Raw genomic sequence first — 22,269 nt, forward strand, 5'->3', positions numbered from 1 at the left:
CATACTAGCCTGAAGTTCCTTATCCTGTTTGGACTATTCGCTTAGGGTAGGATATTCCGCTCCACAGACTAAATGTTGTGGTGGGCATTTTTCCCGCCAGCTACAATGGTGGGTTTTCGTGTCCAACTCTATGCTTCTCATCTCATTAAATATGCATCAACAGGAAACATGTCATATCTCAGGCCTATATCATCATAACGAAGACTGCAGCTCCCAAGTTTAGCAACCTATTGCTGGGTCACCTTTTGGATGCCGTTGAGGATCACTGGCAGGCACTCTGGCAGGAGGAGGTCCAACTGTGGCTTCGGGGGAGGTGGCCAGGGTGGTGAGCGGCAACTCTGCATTGAGACCAGCCATTTAGTGGAGAAGAGGATGAAGGATCTCATCCGTTCCATCAGGGTAAGTCAACCATCTCATCACTCTCAACTCATGTTTTCATGAGCCCACCAGACATTCGCAGGATGAGTCTTCACCGAGTCTCAAGAGACATCACCGCTCACTCTCTCACACACATCTTGACATCTCCATCTAGGCTCTCATCATCCATGTGGGGGCATGACTCCAGAGAGCTGCCTTCAAAATGAGCATTCATGATATTCAAATGTTGTTCCCGATATGGCGCAGCAGTAAACATGCGCTGCCATTGATGTCTGGAGTGGATGATTGCAATCTGTTTTCCCGCCAATGTAAACCTGACGTTTGCACTCCCGCGATATTTTCCCTCCCACCCGCCATTGCACCTGCCACTGGCAGGAGCAGAAATCCCACCCTTAGTTTAAGATCATGGTATGTACAAGATATCTGATCATTATGACCTGCAGATGGCACTAGGTAATTTTACTGTGGGATCATATATAAAACATGCATAGTTACATTTAACATAAAAATGAACACTGTGATTAGTTAAGTTTAAGTCACGATTTGGGTAAGTTGGAAGAAAGTAAGAGTGCCTTTTAATAATTTCAGGTTACTACATTCATCTTTTATTATTGTCTGCTGCTGCTTCAAATGAAGATTTTTCTACTTTGTACTCAAATAATAATAGCAAGCATTAAATAGAATGTTAGTTATTAGGCAGGCAGATTGCTGTAATCCCACAACAGTTTAAATGTTAAAAAATGTCTTTCAACTACCTGACAGCTTTCAAAATGTATCTATGTATGGGTATTAATAAAACAACACTAAAACCTGCTTATCCCTGCATGAGTCAATTTATTAAGAACATGTTAACATTGAAGCTGTAATGCAGAATAAAGTGGAAGGTAATGGCAAGCTACCACTGACAAAACTGCTCAGGGTGAAGCACCAGCAGGCAATGAGCCAAGGACCTGCTTACAGGCACAGCAGACATGAATGAAAATGCAGAATAGGATGGGAACCATGAGGATGCTATGCATCAATAGAATCTCAAAAGAAAAATATGTCAAGAATGTCTGGTTGGAGACTTACCAATTAAATACAGCACTGAAGAAATGTAACCTTTAAGTTGAGGCTGATCCATGATGCAGAACACTGCGCTAATGGGGAGAAGTTTAACAAATTGCTCTCATTTTCAAGCAGCCATGTTTCCCTATCTCATAATAGTACCAGTCAGGAGGAATACAGATAGGACCTCGCAGGCAATAGGGAGCAGAAGACACTACTTCCCAAGACAACTCGTTTGGAATGATTTGATTTGAACTGAAAAGCAGCACCCTACTTGCACAGGTCACTCCAGCGTTCCAGAAATGGAGCTCCAACTCTGCCAGGACTTGTCCAGATTAAGGTTGTGAGCGAGCAAATATTTGGCAGATGGAATATATTGTTGAGAAATGTGAAATTATCTACTTTGGTAGGAAAAGTAGAAAAGAATATGCTTTAAATGGTCAGAGACTGGGGAAAGTTTGTAGTCAGACAGACATTGGAGTCCTTGTACACAAATCGCAGGAAGTTAATGTGCAGGTACAGCAAATAATTAGGAAGACAAATGCTATGTTAGCTTTTGTTATAGAGGGATTGAAGTGTTAGAGTGAAGTAGTTTTACTATGAAGATCATGTGGCGCAGCGGTGGCTTCTGAAGCTCTGGGTTCAAGCCCTACTTCAGAACTTGATGGCCATGGAAGGCGTGTGCATAATGTGGCCAACAGCTTGATTATCAGCCTGTAAATCCTTCCAATATGCCTGATAGCAGGCGGTGAGAGTTTCCTGGTCAGCAGAAGGCAATAGCAAACCACTGCAGTACTTTGATAACCATAATCATGGATCAATCCAATGGAAGTCCATGGTCACCAACACCCTCTTAAGGCATGGTACCTGAAGGAGGAGCAGTCTTACTACAATTTATATAGGGCCTTGGTGAGGCCTCTCATTTAGAGTACTGTGTACAGTTTTTTGGTCTTCTTTACCTAATGAAGGATATACTTGCCCCGGAGGGAATGTAATGAAGGTTCAAATTGATTCTTGGGATAAGATGATTGTCCTGTGAATAGACTCGGCTAATAGTCTCTAGAATTTAGAAGAATGAGAGGTGATATAATTGAAACATATAAAATCCTTAAAAGCTTACCAGGGTAGATGCTGGGAGGATGTTTACCCTGCCTGGGGAGTCCAGAACTAGGGGCCACAGCCTCAGAATAAGGATTTGGCCATGTAGGACTGAAACGAGGAGAAATTCCTTCGCTCAAAGGATTGTGAATCACTGGAATCCTTCACCTTGGAGGCTGTAGATGCTCAGTGTTGCGATCCCAATTGATGTTACAACTGGGCAAGCCTGATCCCACGGTGGAACCCAGCTTGATAGATCCTAACTTTTATTTGTTTGTTTATATACATGGAGAGGGGCTGCTGAACAAAGTCACTGGAGTCAGCTAATGAACCTTTAAAACAATAAAACATTTATTAAACAAGAAAAGATGTTCTATATTATAATACTCTTTCACCCACAACAGTACTTTTACAGATATATACAAATTTGTAAGGATAACACAAGTTACCAAAGCTATCTTATACTTTAATGTCCACAGTAAATACAGTCCATGTAAACCAATAGGTGACCTGTGGTTGGACACACCACACTCTGAAGCCAAGTGACAGATGCCACCGCAACCAAATGCTATGGCTTGCTTCTCCATGCCCCCCAGATACTTGTCACACTGTGAGACAACTAGTCTCACTGAACTCCGTCTTTAACATGAGGGTTTCCAATCTCTACTCTCCAAGAACTCACTTTGGAATCTTCTCCAAAGCTGATGCTTTCTCCCAGAAAGCTTCCGCAAGGATCCACCTCCAGGGTTTGAACTCTCCTTCTGATGTTCCTCTCCTTTCGGTCACCACATGCATTCCAGCTTTCCTCCACACACTCTCTCTCACTGACTCAGCTGTCAACAGCACACCACTGCTTCACATGCCCATGGCAAAGTGTTAACGACTTTCAGTTATCTCTTTGGACCTTCTGACATTTCCCAAGCTTTTATCTCTTTAAGCTTGAAGCCTTTCTCTGCTCCTCACTCTTAACTTCACTTAACAGGGCCTTTTCCAGGTTCCTGTCCTTCCTTTGACTAGGAGGTCTTCTTGCAACTTTCTCCTGCTCCACTCCCCTGGATTTGGGGACTTTCTTCTTTAGCTTGGGACTAGCTATCTGTTCCTTCTAGGTTGCTTCTGCTAGGACACTATCTTCAAACTGAACTCAAAACTGCTGTTTCTTTAGTTTTTCTGTGTGTGTGTGTGTGTGTGTGTGTGTGTGTGTGGCGAGGGGGTGGGGGGGGGGCGTGGTGGCCTGCCTCTCTGGATCCCTGTTGCTAGGCAACAGCACAGATGTTTTTCTACACTTGTGTTTGCTTAACTTAGCTTGAAGAGTCATAAAACTTATTAGACCTTTTAAAGTAAAACTAAAACTCAACCTGACCTTTTCTTAACAAAGTCAGAAATACAAATCAAACTTAAACTTTAAAACTAAAACTCATTCCTAACACCCACATATAAAAATATAACTTACTTAAACTATCTCTACTTCCTAACATCGGTTGTTGAGCATTCTCAAGACAGATATCAATAGATTTTTGGGTACTAAGGGACTTAGAGGATAGTGAGGAAAAATGGAGCTAAGATAGAAGACCAACCATTATCCTATTGAATGGTGGAGCAGGCTCAAAGGGCTGAATGGCCTACTCCTGCTCTTGCTTTTTATGCTCTTATATATAGAAAACATTTGTTTTTTTTATCTACTTTGGGGTATTGCCTGTAACCTGTGAATCCAGTCATGGTTGCTACTCACATCCGAGTTCACAATGCTGGTGGACAACACTGTGTGATGCTAAGAAGCAAATCAAAATGCTACCATTTATTTATTGGCAGCTCAAATTAAAGGCATTAGGGTGAGTTGGATTGAATTGAGATCACATTTATGTCCATAATTTGTTCATGAGTAGCTGATGTCAGGGCTTAATAAGGGCCAGGTCCAGAAAATACATCAAGGGCTCCCATATGACCACTTGTCCATTAAATATGTATTAGGGAATTTGCAGCCTAGTGGAGCAGCCACAAAAAGGTCCAGACTTCTCTTCCGTACGGATGCCTTAGTGAATAGCCACGAGAGATTTTCCAGAGTGACGATTGCTTATCATGGCAAGTTAAAAATTAATCTGGGAAAATATCCTTCTGAGTGTCAAAGGGAGATTCCTACTCGTGTTCTAAGCTTGAAAAACAGCTACATCACACAGATTTTAAAATTCTCAATAAATTTATATATCCATATTTGACATTTTCGATATAAATAAACCAGATAAAAAATATAACAACGTTTACACAGCACCTTCGACCCCCACCAAAAAATCCAGTTCAAAAGCCTGTTTAAAAAAAAAATCTGTAGTGCAATTGGTACAGAGTGTGGACCATTCATCTGAATTCCATTCCATCAAAGGAGGGGCAAAAAAAGGAAGGAACCGAAGACAATGTTTGTTTATTAAGATTGTCAATCATGCGGTCATTTGACAAAGTGAGACGTTTACCTGGGGCAGAATTTTTTGCTTGGTGTGCGGGCATGCACCCACCATGTTTGAGCATAAAATAGTGCCCGGTGACTTCGGGTGAGCATCCCAACATCACCGCACACTCGGGTGATATTTCGGTCACCGCACACTCGGGTGATATTTCGGTCAGCGGGCGTGCGCTAAACTCAGAAGCACACCCGCCGACAATTAAGGGGGCTACTAAGCCCATTAATGGTGCAATTAACTGGGATTTTCCGCCGCCAGTCCACCCTTCCGGTTGGCAGGCGAGCAAATCGTCTAGGCAGCCTTTGCTTTTTTCAGGAAGCCTCATCCAAGGGTGGGTGAGGCTTCCATCATTAAATTTAAAACAAAACGTTTGGACAGAATCTTCATGTTGTATACGTTCAGGTGACTGTTTCTGATGTGTGGGCGTTTGTTCCCAGTTTTTAAAATTTTTATTTTTTGCATTTAAATTCTTCAGCTCCCCGAGTCAGCTCTCTGCCTTCAGGGAGCTTTCATTCCGTGCTCCCCCCCACCGCGCCCACGCCGACTTCAGCTCTTTCCCTCCCTCCGCCCTCAACCCAGGCAGCGCTGATCATACCGGTAAATGGTCAGGCAGCGTGAAATCGCGGTGGGGAGCCAATCACAGTGGGCGGCCCGTTTCCCAACAGCTCCTGGGACCGCCGATCGTGTCCGCCCGCTGAGCTAAAAATTCAGGCCCTGGTTTTATTGAGTTTAATAAAAGGGGAAAATTTAGAATCATTATCACAGGGGTGAAGGAAGGGAGTAGCATGCCAAACAAGAGGGTAACATATGAGTGTAACAGCCATTGGTAGGTATATCACAATAGAACATGAGGATGAGAAAACAGTGCAAACATTAAGGCAAAAACGTGCAGCCCATGACCACTCAGGTACCAACTGCACCAGAGCAGTGAAATATTGTATCGAGGAGGCTCAGGTTCATCACAGAGGGAGGCTGGGATTTAATCGCGTCAACTAAATCAAAAACATTTGTACTCAACTCTTTGCTAGGCACTACTGGTGGCAGAGAAAATCACCAGTAGCGTCAACTTATCATGCACATATTTATCCAGCACTGCCACTCCGTAACATCCATGTGTTAGTGTTGAGTTCTTCTTTGAAGCGTTTAACTTCTTCTGAACTTCTTGCAAGATCCTCCATGTCGTCGATACTCTAAGAAATCTTTAATGACAAGCTTCCACACTTATTGCCTCTTAGTTAGCATATTTAAGGAACCTCTGAGCTGCCAAAATCTGCTCACATTTCTCCAATGCAGAAGTTACCAATACCTTCAAAACATGCTGACTAAACAACAATTTTCTGAATCGTTGCTGAGGCATTCTACATAATTATTGTCCGTACCGCAGTAGATTAATATTTGGCATTTATGCCTGTTAATTGGCTGGCTAACTGCCTGGGAAGCATCAAAGGATAACTACATTGCAATTGGTTCTTTCTGTCCTCACCAATTGGCCATATTTGTTAGTGTTCATAAATCACATGTTTCAAAACAGCAAGTTCCCACAATTTTAGCAGTTTATAAATGATAATCAAAGTGGACATTTCCCTTGTCCTGTTTTGGAAGGAGAGGAAAATATAACTGTAACTCTGTTAAAAATCTTACTCTCTCAAGTATTACAATGATACAGAGGTTCAAAGGCTCATAATGCTAATTATATGTGGCAACATAATGCTATCCTTGAATTAATTAAAGTTCATCCAAGTTAGCTACAGCTGATCTTTTAAAATTTAGGAAATTGCGCTTTTTCCTCTTCTTTGGTTGATGTTCTGAGGAGCAAGGTACTTCCTCTTTGATACGGAACATAAAGACTTTCTCCCCTGTATCTGGCATGTTTAACACTTCCCCCAGTGCTTCATTGATCGGTTCGGGATGATCACCAACTTCAACAGGAAGGAATTCCGAAGAACCATGGCTGTGGGAGAAGGACACCTGTTTCATGAGTTGGAGTCGCTTTCTTTTCAATATGCTGCACAGAAAATTGGAGAAGGTCAATTGTATACGAGTCACATTTGAACAATGTAGCCTTTTATTGAGGTCTGAACTCTCACTTGTTAAGACATTCACATTTTGTGGAATTGTTTCAAAAATGAATAGTTGACCTACGCACCAATCTATTCAGCAATTCGTACAATTGCATCATTTCTCCAAATCATTATACAGAACGTCTAGCAAAGCCTAGGTAATCACTGCACCTTATGATGCCCTGATCCTCAGCTATGCAGATCATCAGGCAACAATGGTGCCAGAACTGATGGCATAGAATATGGGTCAATCAACAACAGTGTTGGCCCATGGAGACTACCTACCCACTTTAATGGGTCTTCTTATCGTGTCCACGGACAGTCTATACATGGCCCAGCCAGAACTAGACACATTTTTGGGCCTTGTTGTTGAATTCAGCAAGATCTTTAATGGGTAAAGTATAGGGAGTGAGGGATTTGATATATGTTCATCATCACTGGGTCAAAGTCCTAGATCCCACTACCTAATAGTATTGTGGAGGTACCTACATCACATGGACTGTAGTAGTTTAAGAAGGCAGCTTACTCAAGGACAATTGGGGATGGTCAATAAATGCTGGCCTTGCCAGTAACATCAATATCCCATGAATGAATAACAAATAAAAAGGAAGATTGCAATAGGTAAGGGGCTACAGATTACGTACTAGATTTCTTAAGTGTGAGGTCAACAGAATGGGCTACTCACCTGCTTTCCTGGCTAAAAAATTATTATTTGTTCAATTATAATATTTTATTACTAGCTGGGTATTCAGTTTCTTCAATGTTCAACAGGCATTTTAGCTTGAATTATTAAAATAGTTATGGTCATATGACACCCTGAAATTGATGGTTGGACCGATCCTGCCATAAAGTTAAACAAGGCTAACAAAAATCAATCAAGTTTATTAACAACTGATGACAACAACATGCAAAATAACCTTAAGACAAATGAATACCATGTTCTTTGAACATTTACCGCTGGCCAGCAAAAATGTTGCTTTACAAGGAGTGATAAATTATTCAGCAATTATATTTTAGTTGCTGGGTATTGCTTCATTTAAAAAAAAATCAAGTTATTTATATGTCTCTGCAGAACTAGAAGACAGGTGACTATTGCATTTAACTCTGAATAGCCTTATTTGCAATTTCAAATATCCAACTAATCCATCTGATGTTTCCAAGGCAGGGGTGAGATCATCATTAGGGATGTGAACTCCAATAAGTTCAAAAGCAGGTTGAACTGGCACGATTCATGTCAGCTTTGTTATTCAGCAAATACTCACACTTGACCTCCCTATTGGGACAGTTTGATTATGGGATGGCTGGTCTCTAAGAAAAGGCATGACAAAGATGGCATCATCGAAGAACGGCATTTGGGCTACGCGGGCAGTGGTCAGCAACGGTGCCTGGCCCAGGGAATTGAGGTAGGTCTGTGTATCACTGCTTCACCTCAAAGTCTGAAAACCAATCAGCACAGAGTCCAAATTTGTCAGTGATTGGGCCAGCAACATTGATGTCAGCAATCCTGGGTTAGGCAGAGGAAATTTCGGCTGTGTTTCTGTTCAAGTCGGATCAAGTGACTCCTGTGGACGTGTATCCATGTAGATGCTGGCAGCATTGGATTCAACTGTGATGCCTGGGCAGCCAATTAACTCATTGATATGCACTATCTACACTCATCCATTAAGAATGGTCAATTGAGCAAGGTACAGGAGGTGGGGTGGGGGGGGAGTTGGAGGGAGACGGTCAATGAGAGTGACAATGTATACAGGGTTTAAAAACATGAGAAGCTGCACCCAAAGCATCAAACCTGCTGCCACCTGATTGGATGCCACAGGGCTGGGCATGTAAAGTGCCATGTGTCAAGTGCGAGAAGGTTCAAAAAACATTTAAATGAGCAGTCTTTGCCTCTGAGTCAGCAAGTTGTGGGTTCAACTCTTACCCCAGGATTTGAGCACAAAAATCAAGGTTGAAACTTCACTGTAGTGATATGGGAGCACTGAATTGACTGGGGGGCTGTTTTTCAGATGAGACATTAAACTGAGGCCCTTTCTGCCCTATTTTAAAAAAGAGGAGGGAAGTTATTCCTGGTGTTCTGACCAATATTTATTCCTCGGTCAAGATCACAGAAACAGATTATCTGGTCATTATCACATCGCTGTTTGTGGGAGCTTGCTGTAAAGCATTTGGAATGTCCTGTGGTCACGACAGGTGCCGTAGAAATGCAAATCTTTCTTTTCTTTTATTATCAGGTGACTTCAGTTCACAACACCTGAGAAAAGAAAGGACTCGTACTTATATAGCATCTTTCACAAACTTAGGACAACCCAAGGTGTTTTACTGCCAATGAAATACTTTTGCAGTGTGCGGTCACTGTTGTAGGTAATGCGACAGCCAATTTGCGCACAGCAAGATTCCACAAATAGCAATATGGTAATGACCAGACAATCTGACTTCAGGTGCTAGTTGAGGGATAAACATTGACCAGGATGCTGGGGAGAACTCCCAGCTCTTTTCCAATTAATGACATGGGATCTCTTATATCGCTTAATGTCTCATCTGAGGAACAGCACCTCCAACAACACAGCACTCCCTCAGTTCTGCACTGAAGTGTCAGCCTAAAATTTGCATTCAAGTCTTTGTAGTGGGACTTAAACTCTCAACCTTCTGAGGAATAGCGTATACCTCACCCTGTCGGAGTCCATTTTGTTCTCACCTTCTATCTCAGCAGTCTCCACATTTGCTCTCCTCTCCACCCTGCTCTTGCCCACATGTCTGTCCTTGGCTTGCTGCATTGTTCCAGTGAAGCCCAATGCAAACTGGAGGAACAGCACCTCATCTTCCGTCTAGGCACTTTACAGCCTTCCGGACTGAATATTGAATTCAACAACTTTAGGTCTTGAACTCCCTCCTCCATCCCCACCCCCTTCCTTTTGTTTTTTCCAATAATTTATATAGATTTTTCTTTTCCCACCTATTTCCATTATTTTTAAATATTTTATGGTTCCCCCACCCCCACTAGAGCTATACCTTGAGTGCCCTACCATTCTTAATTAGCACATTCGTTTAGATAATATCACCAACTTCAACACCTCTGTGTTCTTTTGTTCTTTTGTCTGTGACATTTTTTTGATGATCTGCTCCTATCACTGCTTGCTTGTCCCTACAACCACACCACCCCCCTCCACTTCTCTCTCCCCCCCCAACCCCCACACTAAACCAGCTTATAATTCACCCCTCTCCTTGGATTCACATAGTTCTGTTGAAGGGTCATGAGGACTCGAAACGTCAACTCTTTTCTTCTCCGCCGATGCTGCCAGACCTGCCGAGTTTTTCCAGGTAATTCTGTTTTTGTTCCACATTTGCCAGGTCATTTCCCGCTTACAGCACCATTTCACCAGCAAGCACATTCCTTTCCCCCCTCCCCCCGAACCTTCAAATGTACCACACTTTTCCTTGTTCATTCTTCCCGCTGTTGTCCTTCCCCTGCCACTTTAAGTGATGCAACAAATCTTCCCATTTACCTCCTCCTCTGGAATCCAAAACAATTCCATGTGAGGGACTAATTTCTGTCTACTTCATCCAACTTAATAAATCGCAATTTGCTGTTTATTGTATAATTTCCTCTGCACTAGACAGACCAGACAGACCAGGTGACCACTTCACTGAACATCTCTCCTCTGTCTGCACGTGTGTCCCTCGATCTTATGTGGCCCATCATTCTAACTGGCTCATCCTATTTCTACTCTTATCTCTCCATCTTTGGTCTCCATATGTATTCCAACATGTGCTTTTTAATCTTTCTGCTGGGTACCTGCAGTCCTCGGGTCTGAAGAATGGTTTGACTAAACTTCGAACCTGAGCCACTTCCTCCGATTTCCTTACAGTAGTCACTGCTTGTGGTTTGTGAAGGTGATGTGGGGTCTGACAGGAGTGGAGTCAGATTTGGCTTGGGGACCCTTTGTTACAGCACCAAAGCTGGCAAAGAGCTGAGCCCATCTTTTCCTTTCCTGTATCTGCAACTGGCAGTTATAGCAATTGTTCACTTGCTTTTCAGTTTTAATTAACATCGCATCATTTTTCCTCAAGCTTTATTTTTCCTAATTTATTTAGGTTTCCACAGAGGTTTATAGCACTGAAAGAGGCCGATCAGCCCATCATGTCTGTGTTAGCTCTTTGTTAGCGCAATTCAAAAACTAATCCCAGTACCTCTAACTCTTCCCATGGCCTTGCAATGGTCTGTGCCTCAACCACTTCTGTTGACAAAGTATTTGAGGCTCTGGTCCTCTGGATAAAGAGGCTTCTTCCAACCTCTCTCCTCACTCTTGAAGGGACAGGTTGAAGTGGCCCTTCATCATTGACTCCTCACCAGAGGGAATAGTCTGTTCACTCTATCAAAACAACTTAATTCTAATAATCCCCTATTAAATCTTCTCTCAGCCTTTTCTGCCTCAGTGGATACATTCCCATTGTCTCAGGTTTCGCCTCATATCTATAGTTTCCCATCCCAAGCATCATCTTGATGAGTCTATTGTACATTATTTATGGATTTAATGTCCTTTTGAGGACATTAAATATAGTGGTCTGTGGCCTAACCAATACTTTGCATAAATTTGTCATTTTGTGTTAGAGAAACTCAATGCTCCCATTTATAAAAGTCTGGTGGCCTTTTTATGGGTTTGCCTGCACCTGCACTTTCAGGGAACCGTGTGTTTGACCAATCCACCTGCACGGTTTAGTAACTTTTCATTAAGTACATATTCCTATTTTGGTGAGTGGTGAGAATGTGGAAGTAGAATGGTGGCCTCAAATGTCATAGGTGCATTTAACTGAAAGCTAAATACGTACATGAGGGAGAAAGGAAAATAGGGAAATGTTGGTAGGGGGAGAGGAAATAAACAGAGTTAGTGGAGGTTTGTGTGGAACATAGACACAGGCAAAGACCGGTTGCACTGAGTGGCCTGTATCTGTGTGATAAATGCAATGCAATTCTAAGTAATTCCTCGGCTTTCTTCCAAAAATGAATTGCGGTAAACTTATTTACGTTGGTGGCAAAGTGGTAATGTCACTGGACTAGTAATCCAGAGGCCCAGGCTAATGCTCGGAAATATGGGGCATGATTTTCAGCTTGGCATGCGGGCGCACACCCGACATGCACGCGTGTAAAATGACATCGCAGTCGCACATTTCAGTTGGTGGGCATGCACGAGAGTCGGCAGCGCGCCTAACCTGCCAACCTTACCTGGTCTGGCCTACACATGACTCAAGATCCACAGTAATCTGATTGACTCTTAACTGTCTGAAATGGTATGTTGGCCCTCATTATGAGAGGGGTTAAGTATAGGAGCAAGGATGTCTTACTGAGCTGTATAGGGCTTGGTGAGGCCACGCCTGGAGTATTCTGTGCAGTTTTGGTCTCCTTACCTAGGAAAGGATATACTTGCCATAGAGAGTGTGCAGCAAAGGTTCACCAGACTGATTCCTGAGATGGCAGGATTGTCCTACAAGGAGAGTTTGGGTCGACTAGGCCGGTATTCACTGGAGTTTTGAAGAATGAGAGGGGATCTCATTGAAATGTATAAAATTCTGACAGGGCTGGACAGACTGGATGCAGCAATGATGTTGCGTCTGGCTGGGGGGGGGTCTAGAGCAAGGGGTCTCAGGATACAGGGTAGAGATTTAGGACTGAGATGAGGAGAAGCTTCTCTACTCAGAGGATGGTGAACTTGTGGAATTCCCTACCACAGGAGACTATGGAGGCTAAGTCACTGGATATATTTAAGAAGGAAATAGATAGATTTCTAGACTCGAAAGGCATCAAGGGGTATGAGGTGAAAGCGGGAGAATGGCGTTGAGATAGAGGATCAGCCATGATCATACTGAATGGCAGAGCAAGGTCGAAGTGCCAAATGACCTACTCCTGCTCATATCTTCTAGGTTTCCATGAAATGTTCAGTTCAAGGGCAATTATGGATGGGCAACAAATGCTGGCTTTTCCAGCAATGCCCACACATCCCATGAAAGAATAATAAAGAAAATTGAATTGCATTTTCTACCTGTCTACCCATTCCACCAACCAGTTTATGTCTTCCTGAAATATTTTACAATCCAATTCACCATTTGCCAAACCTCCCACTTAAGTGTCATTAGCAAATCTGCATATTCATTTTATGAAATTTTCCTGTGCCTTCTGCATATTCTTTTGCTCATTGTTACATCTCTTTCATTATCTTATTGATGATGTTTTACATCCTCGAATGGCTTCAATTTAAGCAGTTTGAGGGTTATTTACCTATATCAGTGACTGCAGTAGCTATTAGATTTCTCCCCTTTCTTTCCTCTTAGGTTTTCTGACTTTATTCACAGAATGGTTACAAAACAGGAGGCGGTAATTCGGCCCATCATGTCTTTGCTGGTTCTCCGAAGGAGCAATTCACCTCGTGCCACTCCCGTGCCTTGATCCTGTTGCCCTGCACATTTTTCTCTCTCAGGAAATGAATCTAATTCCCACTTGAATGCCTCGATTGAAGCTGTCTCCACCACATTCTCAGGCGGTGCATTCCAGATCCATATTAAAATATGTTTTCTCTTTCCTTCCAGCCCTAATGAAAGTTAAACACTAGAAACATCACTCCAGCAGGAACCATTTATTATTGATGACAAGCAAAAGCTTCCTGGCCTTCTTTTCCTCCTTAACCCAAGGATGGTGGGATTAATTGTAGTACTTCTATCACCATGACAGTAATGTCAGTTAGCTCATCAGAGGTTGTGAACCAAACCTTGGGTATTCTAAAGTGAAGAACCTAAAGTTACATTGAGTCATCCAGTTACTGACTGGTCTATCAGCACAGCTTTTGGAATTTTTTTAAAAAAGTACTTAATTTTATAGTTGGTTTGAGTAACAAATAAAATTAACTACTTTCAGTAAATGTAAGAAGCAAGTAACTTAAAGAATCAAGCAAGCAATGCTTAAGCTTTTTACTATGTCAATCTAATTTTTAAACCTGGAAATGGGAGAAATGATCAAGCACCATTGACAATCATTACCTTCTTTTCTTCCTGCAGGGAGTATGCATACTCTCCAGGTATTCACCAATGAGCTTGTTTCTCACTTTTAAGTCTAGTGACATCTTTGGCCGCTGAAGTCTCCTAGCAAAAGTAGATGAAAACAGCAACATTTTACATGGGTGAAAATCTGGGAGATCTATGTATAACTCCTAAGAGGCTCATCATCATTATCATGTGCTATAATTGGCCATAAACTTCAAATTCTAGACCTTGTGAGCCTACTAAATAAGAGCATTCAAAGAAGTGAGGGTTTGAGAAACTATACAGTTCAAAATATGTAGCAACAGCCTGGCAAATTACATTTAAATTGTTGAAGTAATATTAAACTTGGAGACATGGCAAGAGAAATTAAAGATATTTATGAGTGCATTGGATGAGGATCCTTCCTTTCAGCCATGTACTGATGAGAAAGTCTGAACTCTGGGCGTCAACTTCCCAGGCTTTTGGTTTAATGGAGCCTGCTCCATTTTGCCACTTTCCTGATTCCATTTCTCCTCCACCTCTTCAACCACTTGCATGTTCTTTGTGCCTCATAAATGTCATTAATTTCTACCATTATGCCTCTTATTGCTTCAAAGTGATAGCACTTCAGTCAGTTAAGCATCCACTACAATGGAGAGAGCAAATGCAGATTGGGTGATTGCTTTGTGGAACACCTCTATTCAGTCCACAAGCATGACCCTGTGCTTCCAGCTGCCAGTCATTTTCATTCAATGCCCCACTCCTGCTCTAACCTCTCTCTCCAAGCCTGCTACACTGTTCCAATGAAACTCAGTGTAAACTGGACAAACAGCACGTTATCTTATGATTAAACACTTTGCAACCTTCTGGACTCAACACTGAGTTCAACCACTAGCCTCAATTATTGCAGACAGCAGCTGTTGATAATGATTTACACCTCCAACAGATCTATCTTCTGTTTCTTTACTTGTCCCATTATCATCTCCTTTTGCTTTGCACTATCATCACTTCTTAAATTCAATTTCTCCTGCCTACCACTTTATCACTGACCTTCCCTTTTATTTTTCCCTCCCCTGCCTTCCCTCTGTATTGCTTCAAATCTTTTACCTAGCTTTGTCTACTTCTGACAAACGATCATTGACCTGAAATGGTAACTCCATTTCTCTCTCCATACTGCTTAACCTGTTTAGTATTTGGAGCATTTTCTGTTTTTATATATAACAGTTTATGGGCCATTTCACTTTCTCTCTTGGGTGCATGTTTGTGCACAGGATTTTTTTCTTCCCCTCTCCCTTTGGTCTATTTCTTTTCAAACTGAAACAAAAATAGCTGGAAAAACTCAGCAGGTCTGACAGCATTCAGAACAATGAAGAGTCAAACGGACTCAAAATATTAACTCTGGCTTCCTCTCCACAGATGTTGTCAGACCTGCTGAGTTTTTCCAGCTATTTTTGTTTTAGTTCCAGATTTCCAGCATCTGCAGTATTTTGCTTTTATTTCTTTTCAAATGCTGTTGATCTGTGTTTTCTTCCAGCTGATTTCTAGAGCAAGTGAAATGTTTTCTCCAACAGTCCTTTATAAAGTTTTATCTGATTTTCTGGGAGCAGGTTTTGTGCCTAACAATCATGTATGGTGGAGGTAAAAGGGAAATAACATAAGAATGTACAGGCCTGGGGGGGAGAAAAAATGATTAAAAAATAAATTAATGAAATCCTAATCAGTCTCATATGAAAAAAAAATTAGGAAGTTAAGGAATGAATTTTAATTAGCCAAACTCTAAATATTGGGATTATGTAATGAAACTTCACTTCAAATGAATCCTCCTATTTAAGAGATTCAAAAAAATGGATCATCTGTGTTTGAGAGAAACATAAATAACGCTAATAAATAAGTAATTAAATCCTAAACAGCAGTTGCTTGGAGGTTGGTGTCAGAATTCACCAATACAATGCAGATTGAAATCTTGCAAAACAACCCTCTCTGGACCCACAATCTGATGAATATCCAGCTTTCAAGAACTTGCTGGTGATAGGCTGACAGCTCAAGCTGGTTTGATCAAAGATGACAAGTTGTCTCGCTCAAGCACAGGAATATCTGAATTTCCTATTAATGAGTCCCTGGGATAACATGAGCATGGTCAAGATGAAGATCAGCTCATAATAGCTGTAATACTGGTCTCGAATGCAGCCACTGAGTAAGAAGGTTTCACACTGTATACCTTAGCCGGTCATCAAAGGGCAGGAGGGGTGGTGGAGGCGGCAGGGGTGGGGGGAGGGAGGGAATGAAAATGCTTTATCTATCGCTGAAGCTCAAATCTGATATTTTGCCCAAGACAACTTATGTTTACTGTTCTCCATTTCCACTCATCCCCCCTCTACCCAAGACACTGATATTGTTGCGCTTTGCTGTATAAGAGAAAAACTTGTTTCAGCAAATTCATGTTGCTGCAAAAGAGTTGCTTCAAACACCAGTAACCCACTAGTCTTGTCCCCATCAATAACACTTACCGCTTTCCCTGCTCGTCCACATTATCCTCATTTATCTTACTGCTCAGAATTCTCTCAGGGTAGATCCCATTTACAACCAGAGTTAATTCTTTCTCAGTGGCATTTGGAAGAAGCAGATTTAGCAGCGTCTGAAACACAGTCATTGGTACTTTCAGTCGCTGCATGAGATAAGCTGCCAGCTTCATCTCCTATAGTAAAGAGAACAAAATCGATAAGAAAAATGTTGTTCTGTGTACTTATTACAGGCATAAATGCATCGAGTGGACATTCAATATAAAGCAGCACAAGCTTTTCAATCCCTGTGCACAATTGCAAAATGGGCAACAGATTTGTACCAAATGTAATGGCACCGTGGTAATGTGCTGTTTTTAAAAATGTGGATGTTTCAAAAGAGAAGCATGTCTCAAACACACAGCAATCGCAATCATTTTACGATCATAGAATGGATACAAGTTTCTTGATCATTAAAGTAAAAATACAAATAACTTAGTGGAATCCAGCATTGACAGAGGCCCTGCTATTAATACAATCAACTTATCCCAAATTCAAACCACCGAAAAATAATCATCCACCTTATAGAACCATAGAACCGTGGAACACTACAGCACAGAAAAACAGGCCATTCGGCCCTTCTAGTCTGTGCCAAAATATTATTCTGCTAGTCCCACTGACCTGCACCCAGTCCATAACCTTCCAGACCTCCCCCATCCACGTATCTATCCAATTTATTCTTAAAACTTAAGAGTGAGCCCGCATTTACCATGTCAGATGGCAGCTCGTTCCACACTCCCAACACTCTCTGAGTGAATAAGTTCCCCCTAAATCTTTCCCCTTTCACCCTAAAGCCATGTCCTCTCGTGTTTATCTCTCCTAATCTAAGTGGAAAGAGCCTACTCGCATTTACTCTGTTTATACCCCTCATAATTTTGTAAACTTCTATCAAATCTCCCCTCATTCTTCTACACTCCAAGGAATAAAGTCCTAACCTGTTTAATCTTTCCCTGTAACTTAACTCCTGAAGACCTGGCAACATCCTAGTAAATCTTCTCTGCATTCTTTCAATCTTACTGATATTCTTCCGGTAGTTAGGTGACCAGAACTGCACACAATACTCCAAAGTTGGCCTCACCAATGTCTTATACAACCTCACCATAACATCCCAACTCCTACACTCAATACTTTGATTTATGAAGGACAGTATGCCAAAAGCTTTCTTTACAACCCTGTCTACCTGTGATGCCACTTTCAGGGAATTATGTATCTGAACTCCCAGATCCCTTTGTTACCCCGCACTCCTCAGTGCCCTACCATTTACTGTGTATGTCCTACCTTGGTTTGTCCTTCCAAAATGCAACACCTCACACTTTTCTGCATTAAATTCCATCTGCCATTTTCTGGCCCATTTTTCCAGTTGGTCCAGATCCCTCTGCAAGCTTTGAAAGCCTTCCTCGCTATCCAAAGCGCCTCCAATCTTAGTGTCATCAGCAAACTTGCTGATCCAATTTACCACATTATCATCCAGATCATTGATATAGACAACAAACAACAATGCTCCCAGCACAGATCCCTGAGGCACACCACTAGTCACAGGCCTCCAATCTGAGAAGCAATCATCCACTACCACTCTTTGTCTTCTCCCACACAGCCAATTTCGAATCCAGTTTACAACCTCTCCATGGATACCAAGTGTTTGAACCTTCTGAACTAACCTCCCATGTGGGATCTTGTCAAAGGCCTTACTAAAGTCCACGTAGACAACATCCATACCAAGTTTTGCTATCAAAATAACAGTGAGGCCAATGCTACTGGTCATTATGTGTGTGTAAGTGGTACAGCAACTTCAGGCAAGGGGCAGATGCATGCTTAAACACAGATATCTAAAATTGCTGTCCAAGATGTGCATTTCTGGCATTAGCTTCATGAAAACCATTGGGGTTATTTTGGCCAAACTGTGAAAACAAGCTTTTAATGGGAGCTGGGCGAATAAAACATGGTTGTGTCAAAATTGGGAATCAGCACACAATTTTGGTTCTAACTGTTTATAATCATAGTTAGAACTTGCCTGCAGTCCCTAACCAGAAACCTGCAGGTTTAGCACTGAAGTGCTGATTAGGCACAATTTTTGTGAAGCAGTGAATTCGGGCTCCCTGTGCCCACTTCCATTGAAGATATGAAGTGCTCTGGCTGATGCACAATGGCACATTGCAGGATGACTTAGGGACTGAGGGAGGCTGTGCACAGGTTTCTGAATGCAGCATTGGAGGCTCTGGTCAGAGAGGTCCAGAGGGGGACAGATGTCCTGTACCCACGGGGGATGCGAAGAACTTCACCTCGCCCTCCTTTCCCTCTCTGGTGCTGTTGTGCCTGGCCTAATGTCCCCATCCCATTTCTCAGCCAGACCAAAGGGAGTTCTAGCAAGATGCCTGAAGAGGGTATTCTCTCCAATCCTGCAACTACCACATAGGCCAGTTGAAGAGGAGAAATTACAATCCCTGACCACATAGCGACCAGAGAGACTGAGGCTTCCTTTTACCGCTTTTATTCAAGCATATGCAAGGGAGCTGCAATCATTCCTAAGAATGAAGACCCAGCTCCCTGATTGATTACATTTCTTTGCTTTTGTACTTTTTCTTATCACAATACATTTGAATACATTTGAATACATCCAATCAGTAAACTACACATAGGTACCATGTTAAAACTATCCTGTGATTTTGCTAACCAATTATTCTAAAGGGTGTATGCATAATTATATTATCCAATCAAAATTAAAACACGTACGCAAAGACCTTGGTTCTCACAACACAAGACTGCTTGTGTTTCATCAAAGACCTCTCTTGTCTTTGAATGTGCTCCCATATCTAAGCTAAACCATCTGCCCCGTCCCTACCTGAGAGGGGAAAATACCTAAACTAACTTTATGTTATGTTTTATCTCCAGTCCAGCTTTCAAGGCTTCAACACACCATTGCACCACTTGAATGGTTCTGCCTGTGCCTGGATATTAGCTTATCTCTTGAAACTTCGTAAATCACACAAACTCAAAGACCCTTTGTGTGCAATGTCCATCTGCTTACCCTCAGCTGTCAATAGGTTTAACATCCATGGCTGCTTGGAGATTTTAAGTATGGTTAGCAAATTCTTACTGTGTGCTTCTTTTTTATTATATGTATATATTTAATTTCCCCCTAACGATGCCCATGGCCAAGAACTATATTTCACCTGGTGCACCCTATAAGGTGTCCAATAAGGTGGAGAAGAACAGCACTTGCTCTTTTTAAGAGAGGCCTTCAATGAATTTCTGGGATAAATGTTGCTTGGGTGTCAGTGAATTCTTGACAAAGTGTCCCAGAAAGTCTCATCTTTCTCAGAGGTCCTCTCGACAGCTTTAGTAGCACTAACCATGAAATGATGAGTGTCATTTAAGTTGTGCTTGAAAGCAAATTCAACACCTTGTTTACTGCCAAATATTTGGTTGCTGTTAGAAGAGTGTGTTAGTTGGAGTGCTAGCCATCAGAATGCTATGCAGCCTCTTTAATGAGCGCTAGCAAGTATTTAAGTAACTCTCAGCTGTTTAACAAGCCTTTGAGAAGCTGAAACTAGCTTTGGCTTTAACTCCTTTACCAGGATGTTATCCTGCATTAAACACGGGCTATATCGACATGGAAGCTTATAGCTCCATTTTGTCCATCTCTTTATTGAAAATTGCCCCTGGTATCTCGCTATCTGCCTTACCGTTGATGTGCATTAAATATCATGAAGTTGCTGGATTTGCACAGCAGATACAAACTAAACTTGTTCACAGCAAGTTTAGTCAAATCCAACATGGTAAGTTTTAAGTATTACCAATCAGCCTCTCAGACTGTGAAAATTAGCTATCAGAAGTGTGGACTATCGTTCCTTCAGGATTTAATCGTTGGTAGAGATTTTAACATGCAAAATTAAAAATTTGAATTTTTTTACTTGTCCTTTGTTTCTTTTGTCTCAACTCACTCCTTCTTCACCTCTCTTTCTGTACCTGAATTCACCTGTTCTACATTTCATCCTCAGACCTTTGCTATTAATTTTTCAGTCCTTCAATCTAATTGGCTAAGGGGATACACAGTTGCTTGCCCTATTTACTCAGGTCCCAGCTGACTGTTTTCTTTCATGTGATACATATCAGTTCACACATTCAATGCCTTGCCATGCAAACCATTTAGAAACCTAAGTGTACAAGTGCAAGTCTAACTAATGGCAAACGCTGTTAAGCATCCAGCTACAGCAAAATCTGAGCCAATGTACATGGATAAAGTCAGTGGACAAAACATCACGTTGTAGTGTGTTGCAATCAAACATTGGATGAATAATTGCTCTTGAGGGGAATCAGTTGGAGAGTCAAGTGATTTGCATTGGCATGTTTTCCATTTACTCAAACAGTTGCCTGATCCTTTGCGACACCGTTTGGCATAGAAATAAATTGCTTGGTTTCCACTTGTAAATAAATCTGTTTAAAAACCAAGCCAAGTCTCAGTCTGGCCATTTGAAGCATCTCATTTGCATTTTTAACTTGACAGTTTGCTGCCAGGGGAAGCCGGGCACGATCCTACGCTACTAGGAACCGGCTGCCAACTTTTGCACAGCACCTGTGCTGCAGTCAGAGTTGAGGAAATGTGAGACGGGCAGCCAAAAACAAAAATTGTACTTGGATTAGCGACAAAATACAACTGGCCCACAGCCATGTTTTGATTTATTTTCTCAAACCCTATAAAGGTACAAGAACTTTGGATGAGATGGTCTATTTTGTCAGTTGCCATAAACAAAAATGAAGTAATCCACACACTAACAAGGCAGCCTCATTCTAGTTTGCAGAGGTCTACAGGTCCCCAGCATCATAGGTGCCAGCCTCCTGCCAATTCGATTCACTCCATTTGATATCAAGAAACAGCTGAAGGCACTGGATAGTGCAAAGGCTAGGGGCCCGGACAATATTCCAGGAACAGTACTGAAGACTTGTACTCCAGAACTTGCTGCATCCCTAGTCAATTCCAGTGCAGCTACAACACTGGCATCTACCCAGCTATGTGGAAAATTGCCCAGGTATGTCCTGTACACAAAAAGCAGGACAAATCCAACCCGGCCAATTACCGCCCCATCTGTCTACTCCCCATCATCAGTAAAGTGATGGAAGGGGTCATCAACAATGCTATCAAGCGGCACTTTCTTAGCAATAACCTGCTCAATGATGCTCAGTTTGTGCATCGTCAGGGTCACTCAACTTCTGACCTCATTATAGACTTGATTCAAACATGGACAAAAGAGCTGAACTCCAGAGGTGAGGTGAGAGTGACTGCCCTAGACATCAAAGCTGCATTTGACCAAGTATGGCATCAAGGAGCCCTAGCAAAACTGGAGTCAATGGGAATCAAGGGGAAAACTCTCCACTGGTTGGAGTCATACCTAGCACAAAGGAAGATGGTTGTAGTTGTTGGAGGTCGATCATCTCAGTTCCAGGACATCACCTCAGGGTAATGTCCTACGTCCAACCATCTTCAGCTGCTTCATCAATGACCTTCCTTCCAACATAAGGTCAAAAGTGAGGATGTTTGCTGATTGCACAATGTTCAGCACCATTTGTGACTCCTCAGATACTGAACCAGTCCAAGTCCAAATGCAACAAGACCTGGACAATATCCAGCCTTGAGCTGGCAAGTGGCAAGTAACAATCGCACCACACTAGTGC

General features: G+C 42.0%; 1 protein-coding gene across 1 annotated transcript in view; it reads right to left on the reverse strand.

Moving 5' to 3' along the window:
• Positions 1–5,553: 5,553 nt before the first annotated feature.
• The window catches only part of LOC121282709 (limbin-like), a 189,155-nt gene continuing 172,439 nt past the window's right edge, over positions 5,554–22,269 (reverse strand). The window contains exons 20-22 of the mRNA XM_041196490.1: positions 16,549–16,736; positions 14,060–14,161; positions 5,554–6,978 (exon numbers count right to left, since the gene is read on the reverse strand). Of these exons, the coding sequence (XP_041052424.1) occupies positions 6,699–6,978; positions 14,060–14,161; positions 16,549–16,736 (570 nt within the window). The 3' untranslated portion in view covers positions 5,554–6,698. The remainder of the gene's footprint in view (positions 6,979–14,059; positions 14,162–16,548; positions 16,737–22,269) is intronic.

This window comes from Carcharodon carcharias, chromosome 1 (genome assembly GCF_017639515.1).
Source record: "Carcharodon carcharias isolate sCarCar2 chromosome 1, sCarCar2.pri, whole genome shotgun sequence".
NCBI classification, from domain to species: domain Eukaryota; kingdom Metazoa; phylum Chordata; class Chondrichthyes; order Lamniformes; family Lamnidae; genus Carcharodon; species Carcharodon carcharias.